Source organism: Monopterus albus, unplaced genomic scaffold (genome assembly GCF_001952655.1).
Source record: "Monopterus albus unplaced genomic scaffold, M_albus_1.0 scaffold6.1, whole genome shotgun sequence".
NCBI classification, from domain to species: Eukaryota; Metazoa; Chordata; class Actinopteri; order Synbranchiformes; family Synbranchidae; genus Monopterus; species Monopterus albus.
The window spans coordinates 4,560,052-4,574,427 of record NW_018127886.1 but is presented as its reverse complement, the minus strand read 5'-3'; the positions used below and the strand labels follow the sequence as shown (position 1 = coordinate 4,574,427).

At 40.6% G+C, this 14,376-nt stretch overlaps 1 protein-coding gene across 14 annotated transcripts in view; it reads right to left on the bottom strand.

The window, feature by feature from the left end:
• The window catches only part of kif1b (kinesin family member 1B), a 58,412-nt gene that overhangs the window by 30,627 nt on the left and 13,409 nt on the right, over positions 1-14,376 (bottom strand). For 5 of the 14 annotated variants that reach the window (XM_020617721.1, XM_020617794.1, XM_020617729.1 and 2 more), the window contains exons 3-15: positions 8,098-8,174; positions 7,745-7,924; positions 6,723-6,791; positions 6,125-6,303; positions 5,262-5,373; positions 4,664-4,741; positions 4,496-4,561; positions 4,288-4,305; positions 3,885-3,960; positions 3,132-3,210; positions 2,872-3,014; positions 2,134-2,175; positions 233-444 (exon numbers count right to left, since the gene is read on the bottom strand). In XM_020617721.1, the coding sequence (XP_020473377.1) occupies positions 233-444; positions 2,134-2,175; positions 2,872-3,014; positions 3,132-3,210; positions 3,885-3,960; positions 4,288-4,305; positions 4,496-4,561; positions 4,664-4,741; positions 5,262-5,373; positions 6,125-6,303; positions 6,723-6,791; positions 7,745-7,924; positions 8,098-8,174 (1,331 nt within the window). The remainder of the gene's footprint in view (positions 1-232; positions 445-2,133; positions 2,176-2,871; positions 3,015-3,131; positions 3,211-3,884; positions 3,961-4,287; positions 4,306-4,495; positions 4,562-4,663; positions 4,742-5,261; positions 5,374-6,124; positions 6,304-6,722; positions 6,792-7,744; positions 7,925-8,097; positions 8,175-14,376) is intronic. The other 9 variants (XM_020617817.1, XM_020617787.1, XM_020617809.1 and 6 more) reach the window with 5 other exon arrangements.

The window sequence follows — 14,376 nt, the reverse complement described above, 5'->3', positions numbered from 1 at the left end:
TCCCCAGGTGTTGGCCTCACCTGGTGCTGGTGGTTCAGGGCAGGAGCATCACCAGTACACTGCTGGTCCTTAATTGATTTAACACCCTTTTTTTAGATTTACTATAGACTATATGTATAATGAAATGCCCTAATTACATTGACATTTTGTGTCAAAAGGGGTCAACGTGAGAGAATATTAGGGTCACATGAGTGATGTGAAGACTGCTGTATTCTACATAGCCCTAATTTACCTTGAGTCTTTCAATGGCCTCCTCTCCTCCAGGTGTGGACATGATGCGCTCCTGGATGCTGGTGACTGACTGCAGGCCCCCCTGGCTGCACAGTGAGCCAGAGGATGGAGAGGCTGTCAGGGAACCAATAGGGGCTGTGGAGAAATGGCCAGGGCGTTGGTTCTCTGAGGCTATCAAGTATCTATTCTTATTGTTCTGAATGTCTTTGAGGTCTAAGCCAACAGCAAGAGATAGAGAGAAAGGAAAAAAACATGGAAAGAGGTTGGATAGGCCCAGGATAAGACAGGGGGGGATAAGCCACATAAAATGGAGGAACCAAATTCCAGATAAGAAGAAAGAGAGGAGAGAAGGAGACAGGGAAAGTTTTTTTTGACCATGTAAGACACATGTTGTACATCAAAGGGTTAAGACAAACATCCAGCATAATGGTCAGCTACAGAGATGAGCAGTTTCCACGTCAGGTAGTTTTCAACAGTCTGCTAACCCTGACTAGTCTACTTGCATGCATTGGGTTTCAGCCTGTATTCTATTAGAGGGTTTCCAGAGGGTTGTTTTTAAGTGGGTCAGAATTACAGTGCAGAGCAATTAACTCTGAGCACTTAATATCCAGTGTCTGCAATTCTAAGAAATAGTGAGATGTCACTATGTTGTTTCTTTCTCAGTCGCTAACATAAATGAGAACACACCGTGTGAAAACTGCTCTCAGTGTATCAACTACAGGATCGGAGAAAGATGAAGATTGCAATAAGGTCCAGAGGGAGGACACATGAAAGTCACTGACACATGCTGCCAAAGTTCAGCCCGCAGTCAAGTAGTTTGATTCACCACACATATATAAGCACTCACACACCCACCACAGCATAGCCACAGCAGCCTCACTAAAGGTCAGGCAGCTCATGTCATTATAATGGCCTCAAAGACAAGGTAACACAGGCTGTGCCCTATAAAGAACCTGATTAAAGAAACCAATGGCCAATAAAAGTTTAAACAATGTGGGAAGTGCTGACATTTTGGAGGTCAATATGTATACAACTGATGGCCATACAGTCTTGTTATATTCCAGAAGAACAGGGAATGCATGACCCTTGAACTATTCAACTTTAATAGTAAATAGTAGGATACCAGGGGCAAAACGTATGGTTTTACACTGCTCATTAGGTAGAGTAGGCCCAGATCTACTTGTGTTCAGAAACACTTTACAAGGTAGGAGTATTTTCAGAGAACATGAGCACAAAAGAAAAGAGAAGGTGTGCCAGGGAAAGCAGAGGGCAGACTATCTAATCCAAATTATTATAATGCATCAAGTTAGTCAACCTGATGTATTTATAGTCTTAGAAATTCAAAATTGAGCACCTTTCCGTCTGTAGCTCTGAGCCTCAGTTTGACAATTTAGAAGTGGTATTTTAAAGCTTTGAGCACTGTCACCTGCAGCAGATGATAGGTAAAAGAAAAAATAAAAAGCAGAAAGATCACTGGGAAGAAAAGCAGCATGAGAAAGTGAGACAAAGGCCAACATAGTGAGAAAATGACCAGGGTGCACCGACAGTGGGGCAAACAGAATAATTAATCTACAACTCTTTCTAAAAGGGACATTCCACAAGTGTCTTGTCAAACAGCTAAAAAAAAAAAGCTGCCTCAACCCGACAATTCTGAAAAATAACAGAAATAAGTACAAAGCATGCTAACCAGGTAGCATACTACTCCTCGCCAGATCAGCATACCGCAGAATCCTGGCGTTTCTGATCCCTTCTATTAGGCTTTTGTGTTTTAGCATTTACATGCAAAGCTGGCAGCATATTTAATATACAGGTTATAGGGGAGAGGGAGGCAAAAGCAATGTTAGCTCTTATTAATAGGGCAAATAGTGAAAGACAATGCATGGCTACCACACATATACACACATTTGATTCCACTTCCTGGATAATCATCCCCCATAGGATCAACTGAGAGGAAAGCAGGAAATATGAGAAAGGTAAGAGGTCAGCACCAGTAGAATGAGAGAAAACAGTTACAGACATTTTTATAGAGTTGGATGAGAATGAAAATGAGGATGAAACAAAATAGCATGGAAAGACTTGTTAAATGCCATGTCATTAGGTATGATCTAAGCAGGTGTCAGCAAGCAGACAAGTTAATTACTTCAGATATTAGAGTTATTAATGGGTAAATTATGTCTCTAATTGACTAGACTATGTGCCATTACTCTTGCATGGAGCAATTTAAGTGCGACATTTTAATGTAGCTCCAAACTGCCATTTGTGTTATCAGTCAAAATCAGCCACAAATGACTACATACATTTTCATTTAATGCTTTATAAATACACTTGTCTATCCTTAAATATTCTATAAATGTTCTCTAGTAATTATTATTCATACAAAATAAATTTTACATTTTGCATTGTAAGAGCGCATAACAAACTAGTCTGGTGGTAAATAAGCAATTTGAAAAGCTACTTTAGTGTTTTTAGTTTTGTGCTAGACACAAGTACAAGTGCTGCAACGGAAATCAAACAGGACTGCTGAAAGCAATGAGACAGTGATTAAGAGAGAGGATGATGCCAACTTTTGGTTGGCCCTGAGAAAGAAGGTAGATGCTGTGTGGCTGCAAATATGGCTTGCTGTGATAGTACAGAACTCACTGTCCAGGATGTCTCCAAGGCCCTGGGCACGGAGCAGTTCCTTTAGTCGAGAAACTTCATCCTTCAGCTCACGCACCAACTTATTGTTGGGATCTTCGTTGATGACAGCATTGCATTTGATGTTCTTGGCCCGGTCCGCATAGCTAAAATTCATAATAAACTTTGTTTGGAAGGGCATTCAAATCTAAATAAAGTGTGATTCAAACAATTAGATGAAATTATTTTGTAAGCTATTATCAAAGTCCTGACAGAAACCTTACCGCAGCGTGCTGAGGGTTTCATCATAGTTGATATCTGCTGGACTGAGAGCAGCTACCATAGCTGTTCTGGAGTTGCCACCTAACAACACAACATCAACAGGGAGGTGAATTGTGACTGTGTGTTAAAAACATTTCTGACATACTGTATGTAAACAAGATTAGAGCGGAGAGCGGGTCATCTAACAGGAAGGCTGGTGTTTCGACTCCCAGCTTCTCCAGTCCACATGTAGTAGTGTCCTTGAGCAAAACACTGAACTCCCACTTGTTCCTGGTAATATCACTGCTGTACGAATGTGTGAGCGTGAATGGGCAAATAGTGTGGAAGTGCACTGAGTGTGCCGCAATGCATAGAAAAGCACTACACAAGCATAAGACCAATTACCATTAGTGTTAAATCTGGACAACAGGATTTCCATTGACTTGTAGAATAAAGTGCTCAGCATTAGACTTAACTGCTATGGAATAGCATACACTGTACACCTGTCCTTCACACATGATACATGAATGGGAGCGTGCTTGTCTAGTTAGGCTGAGTTTGCTGACAGTGCTCTTGTTCAATTGGCAGACAGTAATGCAGACTAGCTCCAGTCATCTTCTCACCCGCACTTTTTGTTACAAGATACAAAATGTCAACATTTTCTTGCTGTCCAGGAATAAAAAAATAAAAAAATAATCACTACATGGTTTACATACATAAATTTCACTGTCATGTGTAAGTAAAGGATGCTTATCCCGTGATATTAATGTTCATACCAAGGTTCTCCCTCAGCAGCCAGGTTAGAACAGAGTCTCTGTATGGGATGAAGTCTGTCTTCTTCTTTTTCTTGCTCTGCAAAAAAAAAAAAAACATTAATTCCACTGGAAGAAAAACATGACAACTGATGTAAGGCTTTCCATTTTTAAACTCAGGGATGGCAGACTAAATAGTACGTACAGTACCATGACAAACACTTCATTTGTAATGGGCAAAATGAACAGGTAAAATGACTAGAGGCCTGGTTTGATGCACTTCTGACCATGTGCAATGTTTTCTTCTGCATTGTGCCTAAAAGCAAAACACTCTGTAGCAACCTCAACATTGCAAAAGGTAAAAGGCGGTCAAATCTGCCTCACGGGAGGAATCAGAGGTTAGTGGTTGAGCTATCAGAGGGTTTACCTTGCTGGTACAGTTATCCTGTGTAAGCAAGCATTACAGGGACAAGAGAAGAGAAAACAAAGGGACAGACATTACAGCATGCCAGGCAGACATTAATTCCTTCAGAAGACAGGGTCAAGTTGTAGGCGGTAAAAGAGAGGCTGAAAAGGTGGAGGAGGGGTAGAGAATAAGAAAGAGAAAGGAAAAAAAAAAATCATAAAACACTCACCACTTCAGCCAAGGCAGAGATAACCTTTCCTAATGTAGTGAGAGATTTGTTGATGTTTGCCCCCTCCTGCAACCACAGACAAAAATATCATTCAACAGTCATCAAGGTAATACCATTGAACAATATGCTAATGCAGATGGTGGGTGTCTGTGATGATAAAAGCCTCACCTTTAGTCTGGTACCTTTAGCTCCAGTGGAATCTGCTCGTTCACTCCCTGCCAAGTCTACCAGACTAATTTTACTGACCTGAAGAGAGGGAATAAACACATTTTAGATGCATCAAGTCTTTAAATAATTTTTATTTGAATAAGAACAAACTGGCAGGAGATGAGAACATTACTGAAACAATGTCTACACTGAATACCAAACACAAAGGTTCAAAAACCAAATGGTCAAAACTACCTGTAAGGAAGTGTGAATCATTCTAAACATTTGAGCACCAAGTGAGATGCAGCTAGGCAATAAAATCTGATAGAGTGGCAAAATACAATGAGCATTGTGTTTATAATAACACAGTGGCCTTTGTCTCTCTGCAGCTAGAGGAAATGGTAAAAGTCAAATCTAAAAAGGGTCTCTTTCTTTGTCTTTCTCTGATCACCACTGACTTTTGAGTACCATATGAGAAATCTTAGCCAGATTCAAACAAAATAGAAAAAAAAAAAAGAAGAGTACAAACATAGGACCAGAGTCTTAGGTTATAAACATGGTTAAGTGTGAATGGGTCACAGTTTAAGAGTCAGAAGTTGTCTGTCTAGTCTCCTCTGACCTTTTCTGTGGAGAGGTCTGTCTCATTGTCGTGCTTCCTCTGTGTGAAGACAATGGTGAAAACAGCATGGGACCTGCTGCTAGTCTCATTCATGTTGGTGGCAGCCACAGTTCTGTGGGTTAGCACAGAGGGGATACTTAGGAAATACAAAACCATGTGGGTGCAACACATTTTTCCAAGCAGTTATTTGCTTTGCCCTTTTAATTTATTCAGTATTTTTAATGCTGAATTCATGGTCGTGGCTATTAGTGGCATTAACATCACTGGGTTTTACACCTGTTAGAGTGTAGGGATTTCTTGGTGTGGCAGAGGTGGATAATACTATGAGGACACCAAACACAAATACACAAGATGCACTCAGAAAGCTAGTCACAGGGGAGATGCAGCTTTACACACCATGGTCTAGAAATAAGACTTCTGAGTCAGCGCAGATTAAGGTTCAGATTAAGGAAGGGTTCACTCCTATCCCACAAAAGTTCTCATGACATACATATACACACAATCACACTCACACATACATATACATGACATGCACTCAAGCATATTTCAATCCGAAATATTCGCTGCCTTCAAATTAAAAGTGGTTCTTTCTGTGAAGAATTTCAGTCATCAAGGTCAAGCTTGACATGGTATTTTATTCAATATTAGGAAGAGAAGAGAAAGGTTTCTGGTGTTTGAATGCAACTAGCTGATGCTTGATAACCAAGGCAATTAAATATATGTGAAAAGAATACTTCCTAATTCTACATGATTCTTATCTTGTGAGCATTTTCCATCTTCTGAGGATATGAGTTATCACATCGTATCACCACTACTATTATTTTCTCCCCATGATCTCAGCAAAACCCGAGGCCCTGGCTCACCTGGCCTTGTTGCCTGCATCCATTAGGTCAGCGATGTCTGTGTAGGAGGTGACAGCTAGTTTGGACAGGTCCTCCACGTAGGGGCCTAGTAGCGGGTGTTCTCGCACTCGTAAGTTCCCTTTGTTCTTGGGATTGAGCAAATCTCGCACCCGCTCACAGTAGATCTCCATGTAACTTACCTAGTAACAAATGCACAAGTCACAGAATGTCAGTTCAGATGTCCCAGGGCAACAGTGTAAAGCAGTACGATGAGCCTGAATAATATAAAATAAAATAATCCAAGTCTGCACAATGAAGGTATATTACTGTATAGTAGGACATTTGGCATCATCATGGTTAAAAGTATATCCATAACAAAATCACGTTGTGTTCTAAGACTTTGTTTTCCAGTTTGAGAACAGGTGTGTTCTATGAAATAATCAAAAGGAATGTGCTGAAGAAATCCAGAATCTTTAAAGCTTCAGGCAGCATGTGATTGTTACCAGATACACTCTTAGGAGAAGGCTTGGAATGGTTCTTTAGAAAGTAGTCAACACAAAGGTCAGAGGCAGGAGTTAACTCTCAGCATTTACAGATGACAAAGCATTTTGAGACTCACCTCTACCGAGTAAGAGAGGTCCTCTTTGTTGCTGTCCTCATTGATTTTCTCAAACAGATCTTCACAGAGCTGCGAGGCAGAAAAGCATGTTTAGTAAAATTTAACGGCATGTAGAGAGGAGGAAGGGAGGATGAACAGGGAGGAGATCTGTGGACCACATAAACAAAAACAGGATACAGACTTTTGACGATAAACACTATCAATCATCAGGGATATACTGTTGAACTGCGAGACAGAAAGGGGCAATACATTAGGATGAATTCAAACTTTAACCATTGTGAACCTTTATAGCTTGAGTTAGATTTTTGAGGAAATGTGACTTCCAGAAGGTAAATGGTAAAGGCAGAAGAAGTGGGGTCGGGTTTTTAGTACATGTGCATAGAATGTTTGGGGCCATAAACAGAGGTTAAAGCAAAGACAATAACATTAGAAAAACTCTTTGAGCAGCACCTTTAGAACTGCCACCGTACACGCAACCTACTGAATAATGCAATGTTTAAAAGACCAGTAGCATCTAAGTTAGGGGTAAGTTATAAAAAAAAACAGCAGATCACTGGCTTTTTGTCCTATTGTGGGGAAATAGAGCTCTGGTTGTCTAAGGTGTGTACCAAGCAGTAGATAAAACAGTAAGCACTGAAGACTTCAAAAGAAATAAATTGAGATAAATGAGGATAAGGCTACTGAGCAGTCAAACATTTGCTGAGACAAAGAGCCATCTCATTACTAATCAAAATTCTCTTCAGTGGTGTTGCAGTCTCAATATTTCAGAAGTGGATCAGTTTGGTTAAGAAATATGACAAGAGGAAATACTAAAGGACCGGCAGAGACTGTCTATGTATATCCCAGAAATGGACCAAGATCATGGCTCAGGGGTTGTGTTAAACATTCAATGACCTAAGTGACAACAAGACAAGGGTTTTCATTAGACGGTACTCAAACTATAATAAACGGTGCTTAAAAAGTCTCTCTAAAACTCTAATATGCAATTCACTAAATTCACAAAGATGTACTGTAGAACAAACCATGGGAATGATTCCTTCCTGCCCCTCCTCCTGCTTGCCCATCATGGTGTAGGATTTGCCAGCTCCTGTCTGGCCATAGGCAAAGATGCAGACATTGTAGCCCTCAAAAGCATGTGCCAGCATTTCTTTGCCGATGTCATTGTACACAAGGTTCTGTGAAGCAAAGCAGGGGTCGTCCGGCTGTGGGATAGACAGAGAAATGACACAAAATGCAGAGAACTTCAATAACGTCATGGTGTTTCAAAATGATAATACATATACTGTAGGTGTAATTATATTTAGCTTTTTTTAAATTTCCCTTCTTACTAATAATTACACTGGACTACTGAAAAGATAAAAATGTTCCAACTCACCGTAGTGTGTGACCAATAGGAATAGTCAAAACTGAAGGTCTTTGCTGGCTCCTTTGGTGCTTTGGGGTTAATAATAGCTGTGAGAGAGGAACAAAATTAGTCATGTGGTTAATGTGGCTGAAAACAGCCGCTTTAAATGTGACTATGACACATGAGTCCCATGCTTGTGTAGTTCAATTTAAAATGATTCCTGAAATTAATTACTATATGATATGTCATGTACTGAATTACTGGATTCAATTTTTAATTACCGGTATGTCCCTTCTATCACATTTAGGCATCTAGTATAACTTGCTTCTGCACAGTCAGTTTGAATTAGGGCAGAGTATCTTTAACTAGTTAGTCACTAAAACAAGTTTTGATCCTGGCCTTTTTTTCCATGACTACTGCCTTTGCGCCTACTGAAGCTGGCAGTTTTGGGTAGGTATTTTTGGGGCATTCACTTCCTCTTGCTTGCCAGTTCACTTCATCAGTAAAAAATGGCAAACCCCTTTGTCTATCATTTATTTCTCCAAGATCTTATATAAAAAATAAAAAAATACTGCATGTTAGTTTCACAAATAACACTCCAAATGGACTTAATGCACCAAATGAATGCACTAATGATTCATATCTTGGTTTGCAAATAACGGGTCTCCCAAGATCCTGTTTCTCAGTCAGTGCACTAATAATGATATATTTGGAACTGAAAGGCACCTGAATCAGTGAGGGATTATAAGATATTGGCTTTTTTGTGAACTGAAACTGGTGTCATGTTTTACTAAAACACCATTTTTAATCTGTTTTACTTCATCATATGCACTAACAGAGCAAAAAGACAAACAACACAGCAGAATGTCTCAGTATGTAGCCTGCTCCTATTGCATCACCTTCACCTGTTCTATCTGCAAAAGGAATAATGACAGAGTATTTCTGAGCTACCCAGCTACTCCCCATGGTCACACAGACATTTCTTAATGAAAAAGAATCTGCAGCCTTGCCTGGCATCTCATCCCTGTCAACTATGCTTGCTGTTAGCTCTGGGGCTAGTGTTCAAGCTTTCCATACTGTGCAGTGGATATGTGACACACAGAGAGGAAGAAACTAATAATTTACTGTAGGACATTTATAGATATCTATAGGCTAGATGTTTCTCAAATGCCCCTCACAAACAAACTTTTACTGACTAAAACTGCTTCGTGTCCCTCAGCCAAGTCACAAGGACCTCTCCAGTCAGGCTAGCCGAACAAACGCATACCTCCAACCTTTAGTACTCTAGAAAGAGGCGAGTGAAAAAGAGGGTTTGAGAGATGAAAGTAACTGGTGCTCAAGGGCCTAGCAACCATCCAAACATAACAGCAACAGAAACTAAAGTCTGGACAACAGAAAACTGCAGCCTCATCTTAGTAAGAACAATAGATTCTGTGTAGTTAGAGCATCTGTAATGAAAGCAATTCCCCAATGTGAGATACAAAGCAGTAATTAGCTATGTTTTATGCAAATTCTGTCCTTAGCTAATGGGTAAATTAAAGCCAGGTCTGCCTCTTTGACATGAGGATGCTTGAGAGGTTTTTACAGCAGTGCACTCCAGGCAGAGTGCCTTATGTGTTCAGAGGATTTCAGCACACTTACCAATAATGCAGAAGTGTGTGTGTGTGTGTGTGTGTGTGTGTGTGGGGGGGGGTTATAGCAACTGCCAGTGTACTACTAAAAACTCAGGCAGCTACAGCCCAGCACAGGTAAAAATAATGCATTTGTTTGTATCTTCAAACTGGTTAAGGTGCACAGGTGGTAAAACGGCTTCCATACTGGGCACTGGAAGAGGACAGGTGACTAAATAAAGCCCAATTTCACCTTTGATCTGCCTCCAAAGAGAAACTGGAGAGAGTGCATGAAGAAATGAAGGGGGAATTAGGTTACCAGTGCCCCTATTCCCCTTTCCTGGACCATTCTACTGTGGCTATTAATGAAGGAGCAGCCTAAGCTCTGATTCAGTGTCACTGAGGTAACTTAGTATAAAGAGAAATATGATGAGACAGTGTGGGGCATTTGGAGAGTGGGATGCCCATGACGGCTAGAGGACTGACTGTGACAAACTAGCTCTATTGGGAATCACAGCTATGTTCCAATAAGACAAAACATGATGTGAGCTTTCTAATGTTTGACTCCGACACTTTTCCCAGTTTGCACACGGTCATGGCCTGAGACAGGGCTGGATGTTGTAATGTAAAACGACATCAAGGCACAGCAGAAGTACACGGTAGACGCCTGTGCGAGGCTGCTCAACTCCTTAAGGTGAATCATGCTCACAAGTTTGCATGATTATCTCACTCAGTTGCCCACTCCCTTGCTGTCAGAGCAGATAGCTGCTTCACTCATATACAGTGGTGTGAAAAAGTGTTTGCCCCCTTACTGATTTCTTATCTTTTTGCATGTTTGTCACACTGTAATGTTTCAGATCGTCAAACAAATTTATATATTAGTCAAAGATAACACAAGTAAACACATCATGCAGTTTTTAAATGAAGGTTTTTATTATTAAGGGAAAACAAAATCCAAAACTATAGAGCCCTGTGTGAACAAGTGTTTGCCCCCCTGTCAAAACACTGGTTTATCGCACCTGAGTTCAATTTCTCTTGCCACACCTGTTCGCAATCAAGAAATCACTTAAATAGGACCTGCCTGACAAAGTGAAGTAGACCAAAAGATCCTCAAAAGCTAGACATCATGCCGAGATCCAAAGAAATTCAAAAACAAATGAGAAAGAGAATAATGGAGCTCTATCAGTCCGGAAAAGGTTATAAAGCCATTTCTAAAGCTTTGGGACGGCAGCGAACCACAGTGAGAGCCATTATCCACAAATGGCGAAAACATGGAACAGTGGAGAACCTTCCCAGGAGTGGCCGGCCGACCAAAATTACCCCAAGAGCACAGCGACAACTCATCCAAGAGGTCACAAAAGACCCCACAACAACATCCAAAGAACTGCAGGCCTCACTTGCCTCAGTTAAGGTGAGTGTTCATGACTCCACCATAAGAAAGAGACTGGGCAAAAATGGTTTGCATGGCAGAGTTCCAAGACAAAAACCACTGCTGAGCAAAAAGAACATAAAGGCTCGTCTCAGTTTTGCCAGAAAACATCTTGATGATCCCCAAGACTTTTGGGATAATACTCTGTGGACAGACGAGACAAAAGTTGAACTTTTTGGAAGGTGTGTGTCCCATTATGTGTGGCGTAAAAGTAACACCGCATTTCAGAAAAAGAACATCATACCAACAGTAAAATATGGTGGTGGTAATGGGATGGTCTGGGGCTGTTTTGCTGCTTCAGGCCCTGGAAGACTTGCTGTGATAAATGGAACCATGAATTCTGCTGTGTACCAAAATATCCTGAAGGAGAATGTCCGGCCATCCGTTTGTGACCTCAAGCTGAAGCGAACTTGGGTTCTGCAGCAGGACAATGATCCAAAGCACACCAGCAAGTCCACTTCTGGGCTGACTTACAACCATTCTGCCAAGATGAGTGGGCCAAAATTCCTCCACAGCGCTGTGGAAGACTCATGGCAAGTTATCGAAAACGCTTGATTGCAGTTGTTGCTGCTAAGGGTGGCCCAACCAGTTATTAGGTTTAGGGGGCAAACACTTGTTCACACAGGGCTCTATAGTTTTGGATTTTGTTTTCCCTTAATAATAAAAACCTTCATTTAAAACCTGCATGATGTGTTTACTTGTGTTATCTTTGACTAATATATAAATTTGTTTGACGATCTGAAACATTACAGTGTGACAAACATGCAAAAAGATAAGAAATCAGTAAGGGGGCAAACACTTTTTCACACCACTGTAGTCCTGTCAGTGCATCATAAGAGTGGGTTTCTGATGTAAGAGTCTATAACTGTGTACTGAAGGAACAGATGTACAAACTACCATCTAAAGCTATAGCCACTGTTGGGAAGGGGATAGCAATGCTTACACGTGTGTGGAGTCTAATCTAAATCAAATTCTTGCATCTAAAAAATAAAAAGCTAGGCAGAAAAAGGTGAATTTAATAGTTTATATTTTATAGCACGACACCACTGCTGTGTCCCCACTGAATATTAGTTACTGAGTCCACTTTCCACACTTGTGCACGTACATAACACTTAGAAACAGTATCTACTGTATCTACTGATGCATGGATGGTAATAGTAAAAAAAAAAAAAAAAACAGATGTCAGTGAGAAATTCTTCTGCTTTGCATTATAGTAAATATTCCCACCAGAGTCACATCCTGGACTTAAAATGGCAGATGCATTCTGCTGCCTAATAAACAACGTCATCACTATGTCTTCCTCGTCCATGGCAACAGGTATAGGATGAGAATCTGGTTGCCATAACAACCTCAACTTGACACAGGAGGGGAGGATGCAGCACAGTGTGTTCCTGTTTTCTCTCGCCTCAAGCATTCCCTATTACTTCTCTCTAGAAAAAAAGAGTTACTTCAAATACAGGTTTATGAGCAATTATTCTTATTTATCAGTGATTTCAGAAATTCTAATCCTTGAAAAATCCTAACACAAATGCAAAAGACGGTGTGAAAAGCTTAAGGATTTGTAACCAAGACATTAAGCTACTTATGTCAGACTCTGTAAGAATACCGGAAACACGAAATCTTTTTAATACACTGTAAAAGGAATATTTAATAACAGGAATATTGCAATGCAGTACAAAAGACTGTTTCTCACTATATATCACTATGGCAGTACTCTTCCCTTCCCTCAGTGCTGCTATAGGCCTAGACTGCTGCTCCCATGATGCTCTGAGCTCCTCTCCACTCTCTCCATGCATCTATATGCCATCATTACATGTCACTAACTGTATGTATCCTTTCTCCCATAGTGTGTGTCTCTCTCTCTCTCTCGCTCCCTATACCTTTCTGCAGGTAGCCCTGGTTCTGGAGCTGTATGTTTCTGATGAGCAGTCACCAGCCACATCCAATCAGAAGGCCACCCACCAAAAGCCGGGGTCTGTCGGCAGTTTCATCCATTAAAGGGAGTTTTTTTCTCCCCACTGTCGCCAAGTGCTTGCTCAAGGGGAATCGGTTGGGTTTTTCCTCTATAATATTAATATTAAGGTCTAGACCTTACTTTGTAAAATGTCCTGAGACCACTTTTGTTGTGATTTAGCACTATACAAATACATTAACTGAATTTGAATTGAATTGGTTACACAGAAAGTACACAATGACTGGCTGCATACCAGGAAACACTGAGCTGAAGGTACAAAGTCAGGGACTTAACATTATCAGTGAAAGAGCAATAACAAAAGGGCTGTTACTGCATCATCATCTAGTCACATAAGACTAAACTTTCATTATATAAAATGATAACAGGCAAATCTCTGTGGGGACCACGTAGGAATTACAGTTCTCTCAAAACATGCTCAGTGAGGAGAGAAGGTACAGAGTAGCATATCAGGGGAATGCAAATGTTTTGCTTTCCAAAATGCTACAGCTCTGCATGTTCTGTTCCCATACTGCAGAGCATAGGACTAACAGAATGCTGGCACTCCACTGGAGCACTCAATTTCAAGGCAGTGTGGATACCAGTTAACTAACCACATCCCACTACCTAATCACTCAGTTGGTTGTAGCTGGCAGACATTTTGTGCTCCAGTGTTCAACATGGGGCCTATAATCCAGCCAGGAAGCCAAAGATACCTCTCAGTAATTAGGCTGTTATGAGGTCTCAGAGCACCAGATGGGGACTAAAAGCTAGCGCCATTCACCTGAGACTAACAGACAAGCAGGGTCTAAAAAGGCTGAACACATGAGCCTCTCTTCCAGTAACCCTCAGAGGACCTAGCTAGCTGTTACTCCAAACTGATCGATGCTCATCCGGGATCACAGGAAGCAGGATAAGAGCATTAAATAAATGCATATGTAAAATATAAGGTAAAACCAATGGATGACCTGCTAAGATAACCAAGGTAAAAGATTATCATTTACCATAGGTGTTTTTTTTAAACAAGCCTAAAGGTTCTGTAGTATGGGCAAAATGGATGAATAAAGAAAAAGTAGCTCTGAACACAGTTCACTTTAATATATTCAGATTACGGACCCTACTAATGATTATTTTCACTGTTGTTTAATCCATTTACATTTTCAGTTAGACCATTAATTACACATCTAATAGGTCACCAAGACCAGTACTTTCTGTTGCATGGAAGAGCATCCTAGGCAGTGAACACAGTTGCTACTGGAAGGCTACACTGCATGTGTTCCAGAAGAAGGCATTTTATCAAGAAAGTTACATTTATACTA